The sequence below is a fragment of the Festucalex cinctus genome, chromosome 2, assembly GCF_051991245.1.
Source record: "Festucalex cinctus isolate MCC-2025b chromosome 2, RoL_Fcin_1.0, whole genome shotgun sequence".
Classification (NCBI taxonomy): Eukaryota; Metazoa; Chordata; class Actinopteri; order Syngnathiformes; family Syngnathidae; genus Festucalex; species Festucalex cinctus.
The window spans coordinates 32,294,826-32,315,130 of record NC_135412.1 but is presented as its reverse complement, the minus strand read 5'-3'; the positions used below and the strand labels follow the sequence as shown (position 1 = coordinate 32,315,130).

General features: G+C 43.1%; 2 protein-coding genes across 14 annotated transcripts in view; one reads left to right on the top strand and one right to left on the bottom strand.

The window, feature by feature from the left end:
* phactr3a (phosphatase and actin regulator 3a) overlaps positions 1-20,305 on the bottom strand; it is an 86,865-nt gene that overhangs the window by 11,878 nt on the left and 54,682 nt on the right. The gene's annotated exons all lie outside the window — the stretch shown is intronic.
* The window catches only part of sycp2 (synaptonemal complex protein 2), a 58,334-nt gene that overhangs the window by 21,607 nt on the left and 16,422 nt on the right, over positions 1-20,305 (top strand). For 8 of the 13 annotated variants that reach the window (XR_013282501.1, XM_077514644.1, XM_077514645.1 and 5 more), the window contains exons 25-35: positions 11,834-11,952; positions 12,057-12,075; positions 12,163-12,230; positions 12,305-12,350; positions 12,433-12,476; positions 12,591-12,651; positions 12,766-12,925; positions 13,055-13,122; positions 13,200-13,370; positions 13,537-13,654; positions 19,835-19,917. Coding sequence is in view for 12 of the 13 variants with exons in the window: in XM_077514644.1 (XP_077370770.1) it covers positions 11,834-11,952; positions 12,057-12,075; positions 12,163-12,230; positions 12,305-12,350; positions 12,433-12,476; positions 12,591-12,651; positions 12,766-12,925; positions 13,055-13,122; positions 13,200-13,370; positions 13,537-13,654; positions 19,835-19,917 (957 nt within the window). In the remaining variant the exon portion in view is untranslated. The remainder of the gene's footprint in view (positions 1-11,833; positions 11,953-12,056; positions 12,076-12,162; positions 12,231-12,304; positions 12,351-12,432; positions 12,477-12,590; positions 12,652-12,765; positions 12,926-13,054; positions 13,123-13,199; positions 13,371-13,536; positions 13,655-19,834; positions 19,918-20,305) is intronic. The other 5 variants (XM_077514643.1, XM_077514642.1, XM_077514638.1 and 2 more) reach the window with 5 other exon arrangements.

The following is a 20,305-nucleotide window of genomic DNA, read 5'->3' as shown; positions in this document are numbered from 1 at the left end:
TTGTAGAGTGAGGGAGACTGGTGCATGATCACTTATAATTATAGAATGTATTTTTATAGCAGTTTTATCAACAATAGAATTATTTGTAAGGAAAAAATCAATTCTTGAGAATGATCGGTGCACAGCAGAGAAGAAAGTAAATTCCTTCTTAGTTGGGTTTTGAAGTCTCCAGCCATCGCTGAGGCCAAAATCCTCCATATATTCATCTATTACTTTAGCGGATCGTAATCGCCTTGTATATATCGTATTATTAGAACGATCTATTAACGGGTTCAAGACCGTGTTAAAATCACCTCCAATAATAATAGTAGAATTTGTTGCTAAATCGAGTAACCGAGAGAAAAATTCATGGAAAAAATCAGGGTCATCATTATTTGGGGCATATAAATTACCAATTGTATATACTTTATTAAATATAGTTACCTGGATAATAATATATCGGCCCTCTAAATCTGTTACTATATTATTTAGAGTAAAGAATAAATTCTTATGTATAAGTATAGAGACACCTCTTTGTCTACTATTATAGGAGGCAGAGTAAACTTGACTAAAATTTTTATCTATAAATAATTTTTCTTCTGATTTTTGTAAGTGGGTTTCTTGTAGGAGACAAATATCTGCCTTAAATTTTGAGAGATGGTCTAAAATTTTTATTCTTTTTGCCTGGGAGCGAGCGCCACACACATTCCAGGAGACCAGAACTAATTTCTGCATACAAGCAATATAGACTCAGTCTTATGTATACATCTATATAAGCTGCTTATTAATATTAACATATTGTAGGATAGCAAAAGAGTAATTAGGCAATTAATATAATTTATATAAAGAGAGAGATAGCAAGTAGATAAGTATAATAGTGAAGAAACGTGGGGGGAAGTGAGTGTGAAGGAAATCTGTGGGGGATTCAACATAACAATACACCAGTAAATGGTGACCTAAGCGAGATTATTATTATTATTATTAATTTATTTTTTTTAAGAATATATTTTTATATTATTATTATTATTATTATTATTACTATATAGCCTATGCATAATATAAATTCATATTCTATTTCGTAACCCATTATCCATACATATACATATACATACATATACATATACATATATATACATATATACACATATACATACACATACATATACATATACATACGTCAAATAATCACACAATGCTCGGCTCTACCAATTGTCAGTTAGAACAGCCAAGGGGTCGAGGTTGGGTTTCGGAATAGCTGGCCGTCGATATATAATTTATCAACGACCATCGAAGTCCGTTTACCCTCCTGTCTATTTTGTTTCATTATAGGAAACAGTACTTTTCGCCGCTCGTTTATCTCTCTTGGGAATTGATCATTCATCCCGAAAGATGTCCCTTTGAGCTCCCGTCCTTTACTTTTTACCAATTCTTTATGTTTAAAATGTTCGAACTTAGCAATAATAGGACGGGGCTTATTGCCCTTACGAGCTCCGAGCCGGTGTACACGGTGAAAAGAGATATTATTTACCGTCTCCTGTGGGATCTTTAGCGATGATGTCATGAATTTTTTTATCTCACTCTCTGGATTATCTGGAGAATTTTCGGATATACCTGAGAATATTAGATTTTCCCGCATACTACGGGATTGAACATCTAAGACCGTTTCCTTTAGCATTTTATTTTCCTTTTTAATCGTCTCCAACTCGGCTGTGACAGCGACGAGAGAGGAGCGTAGCTCGGAGTTATCGCGTTGGAGATCGCTTACCTGTTGGCTAACGAATTCCAAACTTGCCTTTAATTCTTTGACGTCCTCGCGGATAAGACAGAGGACGTCAAGTTTTTTATTTATGGAATCCAGCATACTCACCGATACGTCGGCGGTTGCTAAATCGTCCGTGTCTGTTGACGAGTCATTTTTCCTTTTTTTTTTCGAAGGATTATCCCGACTAGCCGCCATCGCGCAGCTATAAAAATAATCGTCAATAAAACGTTCGAGGTCGTCCACACTGGATAATATTTCCGATCTTTCTTAGAAAAGAAAAAAATCGAATTTATCTAATCATTAAATTCGGGTTTAATTAGAAATATAAAGCTAATTCTATTTTAGCAGCAGAGCGCCGCCATGTTAGATTTTCCCAGTCTCGCTACCGGTCACGCGATAGTCACAGCATCTCGCGATGGGAAATGTAGTTCCTATGCCCGCCTATGCCCGTCACATTATCGTGACATCCCTAATACAGCATGGTACTTCCATTTCCATTTGGTATTTCCAATCTTTGACAGACACCACACGTGAAGAGAAAAAAAATCACGGGAGTTCCAGTTTTGAACGTACCGTGCGTGGTGTGCAGCCACACTGCATCAACACACCCCACACGAGCCGAGTTCATTCAAGAATGTGACGGGAAGTCTCGCAAAACCTCTCGAGATTAAACGTGGCTTCCGAGTTGTCAACATGAATCCATCTTGGTTTTCAGCCGAAAAAGCGGCATAAAAAGAAAAGGTGTTGTTTAAAGGAGTGTAAATGTGCACTGGCGAGACATCGCTTGCCCTCGGCTCGGTGCTGGCGGCGCGGGTCGGCGTCCCACCCGGGGACCACGTTTATTTGTGGAGAATGTGTGCGTGTATAAAAAAAATAAATAAATAAAAAATACAAATAATAAAAAAAAATAAAAAGAGTCGAATAGCGCGAGCACGGACTTTCTGGTGCGTCATGACTGTTTTGATTTTGGATTCCCCACCGGCTTCCTCGCTGGCTCGCTTTCTGATTGGCTGAAGCGAAGTCGGGCTAAAAAATCCAACATGTTGGATATGACCGATTTCAAGTCGGGGGTCCTTCCGAGCGCCGATATCGGGAGGCGCCGTGTGTGGTGACAACACACACAGCAGGATTATCTGTGAAGATTATCGCTTGCGTCTCGGCGCGTCCTTACGATTGTCGGGAGGGAAAATTCTCCAGCTGTGTGAACCAGGCTTTACGTTTGTGTTTGCTGCTTCAGTTCATTGCTTCTAATGCTCGCCACTCGCCGAATTGTTCTTGTTTTTGGCGTCGGCTACAGCCAACGGTGGCCGTTTGTGCAAGTAATGTTTTCTAGCGGCATTCTTGCAAGATGTCACAATATGAAGAAATAGTGGTATGGTTTTGTTTAATTGATAGCCTTATCTGCAATAGCCATCACAGTCTTACTGAAAATAATGTTAGGTATGCCTTACGCTGACTTATACGCCTACGTGACAAATATGTCAATGTTGGCGTGCAATGCAAGAGTCATGTACATTTTGTACAAGTGAAGCTGCAAGTTTCTGAGGACGCTGGCGTACAAGACAATTGAGGAGGGACATACTACAAACTACTTTCGTGTCGGCAACTAAAGAGTCACTTTGAAAAAAAAAAAAAAAAAAAACTACGGGACCCACATATCAATTTGGCATCTACAATGAGGTATGATTTTCCTTTCCTTTTTTCTTTTTAATTCTGCTGCATACACCGTTCAAACAAGTGGCCCGTTCGAAGCAATATGTCAGCACATCCGCCCTATTGGATGTGGCAATTGTATTTGCCATTACATCGGCAAAAATAGTAAGAATGACTTAGAATGGGATAATATAATCAAAGGTAATAATAATTCCTTATTAATCCACTGAGTTGTGGCTTGATGATACATCTCCAAGGAGAAACAGAAGGAGGCATCTTTACAAATAGCTTCACTTTGCCTCATCCAATATGGCTGCGGCGTCAACGTACTCACGACGCCACTGCAGTCTACTTTGTGTGTGTACTGTAAATGCGGTCTATGATAATACTGTCAGCGGGCGCCATTCAAGATGCACGACAGTGCTACATATATTTATCCAAATATATTGGGCAAGTTAATGCTGTCAGTATGGTATTCATAATAATTGGGCCCGCCCATGCATTTCATGTGCCCCCCTTAAGCCTGGGCTCTGGTGACGCAGGCGTACAGTTTGCATTGGGACGTAAAAATGATCGTAAAATGCCTCCCTGCGTTTGCCGATCAGCCCGGGTTACGTTATGTGTCCTAAAACAAACATGGAAATTTCCCCCCTCCCTCTCTTTTTTTCGCTCTCTCGCTCTCTCTCTCTCCTCCTCCCTGCGTGATCTGCCATGGATGTTGTGCTGCAAATGGCACGCACTGCTGTCAAGATCGAGGTTGGAGCAGTTAATACATGCTTTCCAAAAACGTTATTTGCGTCACGCAAACGTGGTGTGGCTCTTTGCGCTGGCGTTAGTGAATTAGACGCTGCATATCAATGAATCTCATTTGCATTGGGCTGGGCATATTTTGCGTGAAATCTATGCAAATTACCTAATTTACATACGCGCAATTAACACCGGCGCACCGTGACGCAATCTGTTCGGCAGAGCACTTCGTGACGGATTTCCCCATCTGCGCGTTTAGTGAATTAGACGCTCGCAGATTGCTCCATTTTTGCCGGTTAGCGCGGTGCAAAGGCGATGCAAACCTTTAGTGAATAGGCCCCTAAGCTTTCTGAATAGGTTTCATTTGAAATAGTGCATTATTTTTTTTTTATATATATATCAAGTAGTGCTTTGAATGTAAACATAAATGGTAATGAACAGTCTTGGCTACTTTAGATACAGAGCCAACGGTGTATGAACAGCGCTTAACGCCACAATAGAAATTTAAAATGTTTTTTCCTAAATAAACTATCCAATTCCAAAAACAACAATTTGGAATGAGTTAGCAAAGTAAATAAAACACAGAGGGGCATATTCACTAAGAATGCGCTGCGTCAGGTAATAGCGCGAAATATTGTACCACAAATGCACCCGTAGTCTGCGCCCAGTTACCCACCTATTCACTAAGGATATTGCTCTAATGATATACAGGTGCAAACATGCCCACAAAACTGACAGCTTCGAGCAAATGTGCACCTGATTTACCACACATGGCAACGGATTTGCGCCAAGAACATGGTTGTTATAGTAACAGTTGCGAGAAAGATGACATGATCAGAAAGCGAGGTTGGACCGAGAGTAAGCGTTTATAGAGCCATTAAGCTGTACAGAGCAGAGAGGACGACAACGACGTCAGTAATTCATAAAGTAAAAATTATTGGTGCGATCGTTTTTAAAAAATATATTCTCAGAGGTTGGCATGGGCGTACAGTATGCATCTGCCACGTAAAAATGATCGTAAAATGCCTCCCCGCCATTGTCGATCAACCCGGGTTACGTTATGTCCGAAACTAACACGGAAATATTTCTCTCTCTCTCTCTCTCTCTCTCTCTCTCTCTCTCTCTCTCTCTCTCTCTCTCTCTCTCTCTCTCCTTTCTGCGTGATCTGCCGTGGATGTTGTGCTGCAAATGGCACGCAATGCTGTCATGATCGAGATTGCAGCAGTTAATACATGCTTTCCAAAAACGTTATTTGCGTCACGCAAACTACATGTGGCTATTTGCGTTGGCGTTTGTGAATTAGACGCTGCATATCAATGAGTCTCATTTGCATTGGGGTGGGCATATTCTGCGTGTGTTTCGTGAATTAGGCGCTTGCAGATTGCTCCATTTTTGCCGGTTAACGCGGTGCAAAGACGACGCAAGCCTTTAGTGAATAGGCCCCAGAATTGACTCAGAAGACCCCTGATGATGACGACTAAAAATGGATCCCGTTTTCCCTTGCCCGGACGCGGGTCACCGGGGCCCCCTTCTGGAGCCAGGCCTGGAGGCGGGGCTCGCTGGCGAGCGCCTGGTGGCCGGGCCTGCACCCATGAGGCCCGGCCGGGCACAGCCCGAAGAGGCAACGTGGGTCCCCCTTCCCACGGGCTCACCACCGGTGGGAGGGGCCAAAGGGGTCGGGTGCAGTGTAGGCTGGGTGGCAGCCAAGGGAGGAGACCTTCGCGGACCGATCCTCGGCTACAGAAGCTGGCTCTTGGGACATGGAATGTCACCTCTCTGGCAGGAAAGGAGTCCGAGCTGGTGTGCGAGGCCGAGAAGTTCCGACTAGACAGCTTGGGCTCTGGTACCAGTCCTCTTGAGAGGGGTTGGACTCTCTTCCACTCTGGAGTTGCCCACGGTGTGAGGCGCAAAGCAGGTGTGGGCATACTTATTGCCCCCCGGCTCGGCGCCTGTACGTTGGGGTTTACCCCGGTGGACAAGAGGGTAGCCTCCCTCCGCCTTCGGGTGGGGGGACGGGTCCTGACTGTTGTTTGTGCATATGCACCAAACAGCAGCTCAGAGTACCCACCCTTTTTGGAGTCCTTGGAGGGTGTGCTGGAGAGCGCTCCCTCTAGGGACTCCCTCGTCCTGCTGGGGGACTTCAACGCTCACGTGGGGAATGACAGTGAGACCTGGAGGGGCGTGATTGGGAGGAACGGCCCCCCTGATCGGAACCCGAGCGGTGTTCTGTTATTGGACTTCTGTGCTCGTCACGGTTTGTCCATAACGAACACCATGTTCAAGCATAAGGGTGTCCATATGTGCACTTGGCACCAGGACACCCTAGGCCGCAGTTCGATGATCGACTTTGTAGTCGTGTCATCGGATTTGCGGCCGCATGTTTTGGACACTCGGGTGAAGAGAGGGGCGGAGCTGTCAACTGATCACCACCTGGTGGTGTGTTGGCTCCGATGGTGGGGGAAGATGCCGGTCCGACCTGGCAGACCCAAACGTATTGTGAGGGTTTGCTGGGAACGTCTGGCGGAATCCCCTGTCAGAAAGAGTTTCAATGCCCACCTCCGGCAGAGCTTTTCCCTTGTCTCGGGGGAGGCGGGGGACATTGAGTCCGAATGGGCCATGTTCCGCGCCTCCATTGTTGAGGCGGCCGATCGGAGCTGTGGCCGTAAGGTGGTCGGTGCCTGTCGCGGCGGCAATCTTCGAACCCGCTGGTGGACACCAGCGGTAAGGGATGCCGTCAAGCTGAAGAAGGAGTCCTATCGGGCCTTTTTGGCCTGTCGGACTCCGGAGGCAGCTGACAGGTACCGGATGGCCAAGCGGAACGAGGCTTCGGCGGTTGCTGAGGCAAAAACTCGGACATGGGAGGAGTTCGGTGAGGCCATGGAAAACGACTTCCGGACGGCTTCGAGAAAATTCTGGTCCACCATCCGGCGTCTCAGGAGAGGAAAGCAGTGCACCATTAACACTGTGTATAGTGGCGATGGGGTGCTGCTGACCTCGACACGGGACGTCGTGAAGCGGTGGGGGGAATACTTCGAAGACCTCCCCAATTCCACCAACCCGTCTCCTTTTGAGGAAGCAGAGTCTGGGGACTCTGGGGTGGGCTCTCCTATCTCTGGGGTCGAAGTCACTGAGGTGGTTGGAAAGCTCCTCGGTGGCAGGGCCCCGGGGGTGGATGAGATCCGCCCGGAGTTCCTAAAGACTCTGGATGTTGTGGGGCTGTCGTGGTTGACACGCCTCTACAACATCGCGTGGACATCGGGGACAGTGCCTCTGGATTGGCAGACCGGGGTGGTGGTCCCCCTTTTTAAGAAGGGGGACCGGAGGGTGTGTTCCAACTACAGAGGGATCACACTCCTCAGCCTCCCTGGTAAGGTCTATTCAGGGGTGCTGGAGAGGAGGGTCCGTCGGGAGGTCGAATCTCCGATTCAGGAGGAGCAGTGTGGTTTTCGTCCTGGCCGTGGAACAGTGGACCAGCTCTACACCCTCCGCAGGATCCTAGAGGGTGCGTGGGAGTTCGCTCATCCGGTTCACATGTGTTTTGTGGATTTGGAGAAGGCGTTCGACCGTGTCCCTCGGGGAGTCCTGTGGGGGGTGCTTCGGGAGTACGGGGTGCCGGGCCCCTTGATACGGGCTGTTCGGTCCCTGTACGACCGTTGCCAGAGTTTGGTCCGCATTGCCGGCAGTAAGTCGGATTCGTTTCACGAGTGAGGGTAGGATTGAGCGGGAGATCGACAGGCGGATCGGTGCAGCGTCTGCAGTGATGCGGACTCTGTATCGGTCCGTCGTGGTGAAGAAAGAGCTGAGCCAAAAGGCAAAGCTCTCGATTTACCGGTCGATCTACGTTCCAACCCTCACCTATGGTCACGAGCTGTGGGTTGTGACCGAAAGAACGAGATCCCGGATACAAGCGGCCGAAATGAGTTTCCTCCGCAGGGTGTCCGGGCTCTCCCTTAGAGATAGGGTGAGAAGCTCGGTCATCCGGGAGGGACTCAGAGTCGAGCCGCTGCTCCTCCGCGTTGAGAGGAGCCAGCTGAGGTGGCTCGGGCATCTGGTTCAGAGTTTGGTCCGCATTGCCGGCAGTAAGTCGGATTCGTTTCCGGTGAGGGTCGGACTCCGCCAATATTGCCCTTTGTCACCGATTCTGTTCATAATTTTTATGGACAGAATTTCTAGGCGCAGCCGAGGCGTGGAGGGGTTCCGGTTTGGTGGCCTCAGCATTGCATCTTTGCTCTTTGCAGATGATGTGGTGCTGTTGGCTTCATCAAGCCGGGGCCTCCAGCTCTCACAGGAGCGTTTCGCAGCCGAGTGTGAAGCGGCTGGGATGAGGATCAGCACCTCCAAATCCGAGACCATGGTCCTCAGTCGGAAAAGGGTGGAGTGTCGTCTTCAGGTCGGGGATGAGATCCTGCCCCAAGTGGAGGAGTTCAAGTATCTTGGGGTCTTGTTCACGAGTGAGGGTAGGATGGAGCGGGAGATCGACAGGCGGATCGGTGCAGCGTCTGCAGTGATGCGGACTCTGTATCGGTCCGTCGTGGTGAAGAAAGAGCTGAGCCAAAAGGCAAAGCTCTCGATTTACCGGTCGATCTACGTTCCAACCCTCACCTATGGTCACGAGCTGTGGGTTGTGACCGAAAGAACGAGATTCCGGATACAAGCGGCCGAAATGAGTTTCCTCCACAGGGTGTCCGGGCTCTCCCTTAGAGATAGGGTGAGAAGCTCGGTCATCCGGGAGGGACTCAGAGTCGAGCCGCTGCTCCTCCGCGTTGAGAGGAGCCAGCTGAGGTGGCTCGGGCATCTGGTTCGGATGCCTCCTGGACACCTCCCTGGGGAGGTGTTCCGGGCATGTCCCTCTGGCGGGAGGCCCCGGGGACAACCCAGGACACGCTGGAGAGACTATGTCTCTCGGCTGGCCTGGGAACGCCTTGGGATCCCGCTGGAGGAGCTGGTTTAAGTGGCTGGGGAGAGGGAAGTCTGGGTTTCCCTCCTGAAGCTGCTGCCCCCGCGACCGACCCCGGATAAGCGGAAGAAGATGGATGGATGTATGGATGGCCCCAGAATTGGAAAGTAGAAAACACTGTTTACGACAGCGTTTGCTCGTCCGCGACACCGCTTAGTTTACAAATTCTCGTAGGTGCGCGTGTGGGCAATGTGTATTGTGGACGCGGCGCGGGGAGAGTTGCGTACCAGTCGGCTGTCGGTTCCGAGGTGGCCGCGCTGGCACCAGCGGGGGAGCGTCCCCTCGCCGGCCGCATCCGCAGGCCTGTGGGGAGCGCAAAACGAGCCGGCCGGCCCGGCCACCTCCCCGCAACTCCGCGGCTCCGGGCCACAGCGGCCGGGCGGTCGGAGCTCCCGCGAGCATCCGACTCATCCGCGGCCGTTCGAACGTCATTTGCTTTGGGGAGTCGTGCGGAACCTCACGGATGCTTCGGGCTCCAGGTGGAGTCGTGGACACATCAGTATTAGCATGCTTACTTAGCATTAGCATGCTGACTCGAGGAGTGGAGTAAGTTTGTGTGCGGGTTTGTGTGAGTGCGTGCGTGGAGGAAAAAAAAAAAAGACCACACGGATGCAATAAGCATAAACCAAGCTTGAGCCCGCATAAAGTTGAACTGTATAAAATGAGCCCTACAGACGATCTTGTCGATCTTTCAGCTTTATGAGATCGTCAACACTTAACGATCCTTAACAATCTAATATCGTCATATCGCCCACCCCTAACTGTGGTAAAGCTAGCCGCCTTTTCTTTTTACGCGGTCAATTCAGACGCACTTCATTTTTTCTGTTCGCCCTTTTGTAGGATTTACGGTCGTGTGCTCGAAGAGACACTGGCACGGAGAACGACATCCTGTTTTCAAAATAAAAGATCAGATTTCAAAAATAAAATTCAATCCAAACGCAGTTTAAAAGATGTTTGTTTTTATTATTATATTTAACAGTTTAAAAATGTTTCACTATAACACATTACCAATTCACATTTCACTGGGAATGCACTCTTGTGTGGTGATATTGAGCAATAACATTGATATGTACAATATTAAGTTAATTTAAAATGAAAGAAAGGTTGAAATGGAGAAAAAAAAGAGAGGTGTGTGTCATTGAGCAGACATGCCACTATGAGCCAGTATTAATTTGGGGTCAATAGGTCACATGGCCTGGAAGCTATTGAGCTCAGAAGATAAAATTTACAGATAATGAGAAAAAAATTGTTAAAAATTAGTGGAGGTCTAAAATGAAAAAATAAAAGGTGTGCATCATCTATCAGACATGCCACTATGATGCAGCATTGGTTTGGGGTCAATAGGTCGCATGGCCTGGAAGCTATTGAGCTAAGAAACTAAGATTTACAGATATACAGGGAAAAGTTTTTTAAAAATTAGCGGAGGTCTAAAATGAAAAAATAAAAGGTGTGCATCATCTATCAGACATGCCACTATGATGCAGCATTGGTTTGGGGTCAATAGGTCGAATGGCCTGGAAGCTATTGAGCTAAGAAACTAAAATTTACAGATATACAGGGAAAAAAATTGTTAAAAATTAGTGGAGGTCTAAAATGAAAAGATAAAAGGTGTGCATCAACTGTCAGACATGCCACTGTGATGCAGCATTGGTGTGGTGTCAATAGGTCACATGGCCTGGAAGCTATTGAGCTCAGGAGATAACATTTACAGATAATGAGAAAAAAAATTGTTAAAAATTAGTGGAGGTCTAAAATGAAAAAATAAACGGTGTGCATCATCTATCAGACATGCCACTATGATGCAGCATTGGTTTGGGGTCAATAGGTCGAATGGCCTGGAAGCTATTGAGCTAAGAAACTAAAATTTACAGATACACAGGAAAAAAAATTGTTAAAAATTAGTGGAGGTCTAATAAAAGTAAAAGGTTTGCATCATCTATCATACCATCCACTCTGATGCAGCATTGGTTTGGGGTTAATAGGTCACGTGGCCTGGAAGCTATTGAGCTCAGAAGAAGAAAATTTACAGATGAGATGCTGCATCATAGTGGCATGTCTGATAGATGATGCACACCTTTTATTTTTTTCATTTTAGACCTCCACTTATTTTTTTTTTCTATAAATATTAGCATTTTTTTCCTTAATAGTTTCTAGGTCATGTGACCTATTGACCCAAAATTAGTACTGCCTCAAAGTGGCATGTCTGCTCAATGACACACACCTATTTTTTTTTCTCAATTTCAACCTTTACTTCATTTTAAATTACCGGTAACTTAATATTGTCCATATCAATGTTATTGCTCAATATCACCCTACAAGAGTGCATTCCCAGTGAAATTTGAATTGGTACGGTTATCGTGAAACATCTTTTAAACTGTAATAATAATAATAAAAACAAACATAAAATTTTATTTTTGAAAACTGATCTTTTATTTTGAAAACCGAATGTTGTTCTCCGTAACAGCGGATGTCGTTCTCCGTGCCAGCATCTCAAGCACACTACCGTAAATCCTAGAAAAGGGTGAACAGAAAAAAATAGTGCGGCTGACTTGACCACGTAAAAAGAAAAGGCGGCTAGCTTTACCTCAGTCACCCCTACAGTGGTCCCAACATACTTCATACTGGGGTACACAGCCTAATCTGAATTTGTCGATGTTTAAGTTTTATATGCCACCAAGATCAGCTGTTGTAGATAAATGATAGCTTGTGACATGATGATACTCTTTGTGTTTTAGAGAGCTATGGAGGCTGTAGGCAACATGGTGAAACTCATCTCAAGCTATTACACCAAAAACAATCAATCCAAGGGAAAAGATAGACATATACCTCAGCGCTGTACACCAGCTGTTAGCGGGTACACACGCTAATTTTCATTGTATTATTGTATTGTTCTGTAAGAAAAACCTTTTACTTCATGTTTTATTACCTTTGTTTTTTGTTTTTTATCTCTGGTTTCAGCTTGCTTTCCACTGGTAAAGTAAGTAACCTCTACTTCTAATGTTTTATCATTGAGAAGAACCTTGATATAACTTGATTTGCTAAAGAATATTTTTACTTGCTGTAGAAAAATACACAAGCAGTAGACGTAACCAAATCCCACAGTAAGATCACATCAAAATCTGCAAGAAAAAGGTGATAACATTCAACAAAAAGAGTTGGCATTTTGTATTCACTGGTATATTTTAATACTTTTCTCTCTTGTACAGAAAAGATGTTTTTGAGTTTGACATTGAGGAACCATTGCGCATCGGGGTAAATGTTGTGTCCATTTTATGATATATGAATGCAACAATATCAGGTTCTAACCAGTTTTTGCCACATTATTTTTGTTTAGGGACCATTCAATACATTCCTTGGCAAATCTGCTACATTGAGCAAGTAAGTCTACTTGAATTTGGGCTTCTATCTGGTTAATGAATGTAATGGAGAAGGAGAACAGAGTTTGAATTAAAATTAGTCATTTTATTTCAATATACATTTGCTGATTGGCAGACATACCCTTGACTCTTCAGTGGCATTTTGCACAACCAGGACAAGACAACTGTCAACAAAAGTGCGTTTCCTTTTTTTTCATATGCCGTAATTCAGCAGTTGTAGGTTTGATGAATAAAAATTTGACTGTTATAAATCACAACTTATTGATCTGGGTTTGACCTGTATATTGTAGGAGGAGCAGAATGGAAAAAAGCAAATGTTCAGTGGCAGAGACGATATAAATTCTCTGGATGTCGACTGGCTGCGAGAATCAAGCAAGAAAGCCAAACCTAAAACTACATATACCCGAAAGCAACCAATCACGTCGAGAACATTTCAGCCTTGTAATTCAAGTAGAATATGTCTTGTTCCAAATCATATAATTAATTAAAATGTTTACAAAATGGTTAATGATATTAGAATGCTGATATAATGGTTAATCAACATATTTCCATGCATGTTTCTCCATTTTTTTTCCACAGTAGTTACATTTCCGGTTGTACCCCAAAGCTTTCCCAAACCTCGAAAAAGCAATGCAAGGCTCAATAAGGTAAGGAAGAGTGTCGAAATAATGTGCACATGGTACATTACTACAGTCAGCCACAAGGTGTCATCATTCATTAAAAGATAATTCATTTGAAGAAGGTGATGGACTTACAGAAGAAGAACATTCCAGAACCTGACAAATCCTTCAATGTCAACAAAAGACCCAGGCGATGTGCAGCCCTAGCCAAGAGCTATAAAGAGCCAGACACTGATGAGAGCCAGTTAGAATCAGAGAACCCTCAAGCAACCAAGGCAAGGGACTGTCTCTCTGCTCTTAAAAAAATGCATTAAATCACCATGCTTTTAATTTTTACTGATATTCTGATTCAGTGGTTATCTCACACCACATCAGACATCTATATCACGAAGTGATCATAGGCAACCATACACATCTTCAAGTATCACTGTTTGCCAGCAGGCATGTGAAATTAGTCAGCCAGACAAGCACAATGCTAAAAGGGTTCCTGAACAACAGATGTCAAAGTGTCCTCGCCCTGACCACAACGGCTCCCATTCCTCCACCAAGAAGATGCGATGTAAGTAATTTATGTTAAAACAAATTATGTTGAAATTAGCAACATTTGTACTCACTATAAACATTGTTTATAACAAGTGTATCTTTGATTTGGACAATGTAATACAGAAGACTGTTAAAACATAGTGCCAGATCCACTAAAGGTTTGTGTAGCTTTTGCGCGGCAATAACCGGTATAAATGGAGCAATCCGGGAGCATTTCATCCACTAAGCACACATTGGTAGTGTCATTTAGCGATCATTTTCACGTGACAGATGCATTAACACTCAGTTATGCTATATGAAAATCCATCTCTACTGTATGCCCACGTCAACCTTTGAAAATATAAAAGATGATTGCAATAATACCAATAAATTGTATTTTATGGATATTAAATGAATGAACAAATTCCAACGTTGTCGTCGTCCTCTCCACTCACTACAGCTTAATGGCGCTACTTGAGGAAAAGTCTTTTGGGCCTCCCCGGTCCAACTTCGTTTTCTGACAATCTTTCTCACAACTGTTATTATACTGCTGTGTTCTTGGGGCATATCCATTGCCATGTGTGGTATCTCAGGCTCTCCCAGCTGTCAAACTTAAAAAAAATAAAAAAAAATAATGTAATTTTTGATATTTTTTGTGTAATTTGGAGAGGTGATAAGTACAGAAGTGCACAAATATAGGTCTACATTTGGTGAGGAGAAGAAGTGCTCGCCGGCAGGACTTCACTGGTCTTTTTTCTTTCCCTCCTCGAAGTACTAGAACCTGAATGCAGTGCAAGCTAAATTATGGCAATAGGCCTACTTGATGACGCCATATAAAGCATGTGTTGCTCATGTCTTTAACAACTCATTCACTGCCAGCCATTTTATAAAATTTCAAAATTTTCAATACCCAAGCGATATTACGTTCAATAATTATATATAAACCGAATCTACCAAATGACCAAATGCCCCGTTTGTCTGCGACACGTCTGTCAGTATAAAATCGGGCTATTTTCTTGTAGTCTCTCCAAAGCATTAGGTTCACCAGTGCAGAAATTTTACTTGTAGTTTGCACGCGTGTCAGCCACTGCCTTTCTGGGAATTCAAGACGGCCAATTGTCATTGCACTTTGGTATTGCAAATATGAAGGATAATTGATTGCTTTGAATTTATTTGGACAAAATGTTTACTGATAAGGGCTGCTTTTGTCACTATCCTATGGAGGTCTCAGAGAAAGTGGGCGTGTGTTTAGTCCGCATAAGCGGTGCGGGGGTGGGTCTGCACCTGATAACGTCATCGAGTGAGCTCCTGCTCATTTTCTCGGGTTGGGAGGGGCTGGTGCTTGCAGAGCAGAATGAACTAGAATTTCTCATAGAGGGGCGAATGGAGGAAAACTATGGAGTTAGAATCATGCCAAAACCCCGTAAACACAAAAAACGTGATCTACATACACAAATCCTGATCTTCGTGCACAAAACGTGATCTACGTACACAAAACCTGTTCTACGTACACAATACCTGTTCTACGTACACAAAACTGTTATGGTATGGCTGTGATGGGTGGACCCAAAGACGGAAAAACCAGGCAGGGAGAAGGGGAATGACAGCAACTAGAATAACTTTATTGATGGGATGAAATGGGGATAGACCTGGCGTGAAGAACGGGGGTACAACTGGCATGACAAACGGGGGCACAACTGGCATGACGAACCTGGCGTGGACTGAGGCTGAGACTAGGCGTGGACTGATGCTGAAACTTGGCGTGGACTGATGCTGAGACTTGGCGTGGACTGATGCTGAGACTTGGCGTGGACTGATGCTGAGACTTGGCGTGGATGACTTGGAAGACTTGGCGCGGATGACTTGGAAGACTTGGCGTGACGTGGATAACTCGCAAGACTTTGTGTGACGTGGATAACTCGCAAGACTTGGCGTGACATGGATTACTCGCAAGACTTGGCGTGACGTGGAGTACTCGCAAGACTTGGCGTGACGTGGCAGGCTTGGCGTGACGTGGCAGGCTTGGCGTGACGTGGCAGACTTGGCAGACACACTACTGATACAAACATTCACCATCTATCATGCAAACATTCAAACAACATGCAATGCTCCCACACCCGCGTGAGACAAACACCACTCCCTTATACCAACACTAATCACACTAACAGGACACACAGCAGGCAGAGGGCACTAATTAGGTCACACAAACGGGGAGGGAAGGCACACACAGGTGGACAAGTTTAACAGTGAAGAGACTGGGGGAGACAAAACTGGACAAAAGACAACAAACACCCAAAACCAAACTAAAACCCAACCACCCAACACCGAAACATGACAAAAACGTGTGATCTATCTGCACAAAACCTGATCTACGTACACAAAATGTGATCTACGTACACAAAGAAGCATATCTTCAATTACAAAAAAAATAAATAAATCTTTCAAGTGCAATGTTTTGCGTACGTAAAAAGCAATTCTACAACTACAGATAAGTCATGGGTAGCACTTAGGGGTGTGAATTGCCTAGTACCTGACGATTCGATTCGTATCACGATTCACAGGTCACGATTCGATTCGATACCGATTAATCCCGATACGAATTTATAAGTCGATTGTTGCGATTTTTTTTCATTCAAATTTAGAAAATACTAATCAGTAAGCTTGTAGAGTGTAAGATTTATATGAAAATGTATTATTTATTTATCTGAAATTTCAGTCTTATAGAGGTTGTAATCTGTTTCATGTTTGAACAGCATTAAAATAAAATATTAAGGCTTAATGTTCCGTTCATATAACATTCTTCCATGCTCAAGGTGTGAATCCTAACCCGAAGTCAGACGTTTTGTTGAATATTTTTCCATTAAAAATGGAAGTTTAAAAATCGATTCACACACACACACACAAAAAAAAAGGCAATGATAAGACGTTGAATCGGTAAGACTACCGAATGAACAATTCTGAGCTCTTAAAAAATAAAAATAAAAAATAAAAAAAAAATCGATTTTTTTTTTTAATTGAATCGATTCGAGAATCGCGCGATGTAGTATCGCGATATATCGTCGAATCGATTTTTTTTTAACACCCCTAGTAGCACTTCATATTGAGTACACACTATTAAGCATCTGTTAAGCATTAGTTAAAAGTGAGTTAATCATTTATAAACAATGTTTCTGAAATTAAAAATCGTTATGATGTAGTTAAACACAGTCATAAATGTTTTACCGACCGTTAATAAGCTCATCTATAATATGTTTAATGACTGCATTTTCATACCTTATAAATGATGGATTCAGCATTTCTAGATTATGTACTGCATCATTTACTAAGCAGCTATTTAGGAATCATCAACAATGTTTTAAGATTATTTATAAAGTGTATGTAAATGATTAACAAACTATTTGGATATACATGTAATGTCACGGTTAGTGTGTTAGTAGATGTTTTATAAAAACTTACACACTTCTTTTCCAATAGATGTTCTAAAAACACTTATTAACACATTAATTCATCAAATGAAGTAGTCACAAATCATTTACTCTTCATTAATAAAGGATTTTTTGTGACCTCATCTAAAGTGAGCACTATGTATGCCTTGTAAAACATTTATAAATTAGATTTAAAAGCTAACAATACCTCAATACCGACTCATAAAAATCTGTTAGAAGACAAATGGAAGTCACAACACATGGGATATAGAATACTATATTGAATTCTTTATTTGTTTATATTAACAACACTCTCAGCTGTCTACAGGGCGACGCACAGTGATACGAATGAACAGAAAAATAGTGCCCGGGGGTAATGGAGTCTGACTTTTTTTCAGGAGGGACTTTTGTGTGCAAATGTATCACTCTTTTGAACACAAATTGTTTTTAGAAGAAAAACGCTTTATTTAAGTGGCCCCAGCCAACTTGCCGGGCTATTTTCTTCTCGTCCAACACCGGACCAGAACTCGTCTCACAGAACACTGTCAAGGGTAAGTCAGTGCTGATCGCACAAACTGGATGTGAGGATGAGATAGAGATTCATGTAAATAAAAATCCAAACAATCCCTTTAATGGTGGGTAAAACATTTATGACTGTGTTTATTAACTACATACTAATGATTATTCATTTCAGAATCATGCTTTATAAATGATTAACTCAATTTTAACTAATGCTTAGATGCTTGATAGTGTGTACTCATTATAAAATGTTACCAAGTCACATGACCTTTGGCAGATATTCTGCCGAGCAGTTCTACATGCCGAAAACCCAAGATCCACACGCACAAAGCCAGTAAACTTTGGGAACTGTTGAATCAGCGCCCTTTTGAGAGAGAGTTTGGCCAACTCGTTTAAGAACTACTACGCTGGGATTGGTCGGGTGCTGGTCACATGACATATTGTTACCATGCTGCTGCGATTACGGAATGTATTGCAACAGGTGTTTATGGCGTTCACAATCACAAACACTTCATTCATCTAAAGTCTTTAAAAAAAAAAAAAAAGTAATAGGGAACACCACTCATTTGATGAGGGAGAAAGCTGCAGTGTGCATTCCCACCTACATCAAATCGTAGTATTTTACTTACTTTATTTAACCCTAAATCTAACCGTGCATCAAAACGGTACTGCCTGGTTGTTGTGATTGTGAACAATGCCATGTTGAACAACAACGGCATAATTGCAATATGTAAGTGATAACAACAATAGAAATACCCATGGCTCTCGAAACGCCAATTGCAATACATTACATAATCGCAGCAGCATGGTAACGACAAGGCGTCCATCTGTCATGTGACCAGCAGTTGACCAATCACAGCATAGTTGTTCTTAACTCATTCACTCCCAGCCATTTTCACTGAAGCAACCACCTTTGCTGTTACACTGGATTTTGACTAATTTTGCAAGGCCCACAGAATATTATGTTCTATTGCTATAAAAACATAGAACCTACCAAAAGAAAGATTAGAGTCTCTTCTTTCATCAGGAAAAAAAGTATATATCTATGTTTCCATTTTGCAGGAATTAGCATTAGAATATAGCTAAGTTTCATCATTATTCACAAATCTGCTTAGAATTGTGGTGAAACAGCTTCTTTTCATCATGGCCCAAGTTGATCTATTATGCTCTGCTGCCACCTGCTGGCCGTTTTTGTAATTATTACCACTGCTGCATCACTGTTTTTGGGAGCAAATTAGTTAAACGAGTTGGTCAAACTCGCTCTCAATACGGCGCTGATTCAACAGCGCTCCCTGCTGTAAAGTTTACTGGCTTTTCGCGTTTGGATCTTGGATTTTCGGCATGTAGAACTGCAGAATATCACTGCCAAAAGTCACGTGATTTTCATCCGTAGTTGTAGAATTGCTTTTTACGCGCGCAAAACAGTTTTTTGCACTTGAAAGATTTATTTATTTTTTGTCATTGAAGATATGCTTCTTTGTGTGCGTAGATCAGGTTTTGCGTACGTAGATCAGGTTTTGTGTACGTAGATCACACGTTTGTGTACGTAGATCACACGTTTTGTGGACGTAGATCAGGTTTTGTGTACGTAGATCAGGTTTTGTGTACGTAGATCACGTTTTGTGTACGTAGATCACACGTTTTGTGTGCGTAGATCACACATTTTGTGTACGTAGATCACGTTTTGTGTACGTAAATCACGTTTTTGGTGTTTTACGGGGTTTTGGCATGATTACAACACCATAAAAAACACGACCGGTGATGTTATTGGTGAGGAATTAGCATTTTAAGACGGCTAAAAGCTCCCAAATGTTAATTTTTCACATTATTGTTCCTTTAAAATAAGTATGTAATGTTCAAAAGTGTTCCCTCACTATAACGTGGTTCACTTCGGTCTCGCTGTTTCGTGGATTTTTTTTTTGGTGAAATTTTGCATGCATTTTTTATTATTTTTTTTTAAAGTAATGTACCTACTTTATAAAAATTATGAAGGTTTGAGCATTGCAAATATTTAATCAAGAGTGAAATGTGAGAAAATGTAAATGCCTCGATGAGAAAAGTGTATATACTGTATGGTGAGAGGTTACAGAGCCTTAATATGAGGAAAAGCGGTTAAGAAAATGGATGGATGGAAGGATGGATAAAACAAAGCAAACTACTTCACGGATTTCATTTAATGTGGGTATTTTTTGGAACCTAACCCCAGCGGAAAATGAGGGAACACTTTCAAGGCCAGCTGTTTTATCACATGTGCTTATTTTGGACCTTTACAGTCACTGAAATGTCCACCCAATCCCGGGAGTTGGCCCTCTCCCCTCTCGTCAGCCTGCCACTGTGTTGTTCTTCACCAAAGGAGGTGAGATACTGTCTTGGTACTGATTACGGTATATGCTGGTATTGTCTAGGACTAGGTATAGACCAATTTATTTAACCTTGCTCTGCAAGCTGAATTCTGAGTTCACAAACTCGGGAGAATGCATCTTGTACCGAGACTGTTGATTTCCACCAATCCGAACCACCGTTGGTTCAGACCAATCACAGATCGACATGGTGTTTGAGGGCAGGATACAAACTAATCTAACATGGATGAATGTACGTTGCAATTAATTCTATTCTTGAAGAATCACCGTTTCCTTGTTGAATTTTGAACAGCAGCACTTTGTGCATTTTTATGATTTTTAAGATTATTTTTTCCCCCTCTAAGACGAGACCGAAGACGACATTTTCATCCATTGCAGTGATTG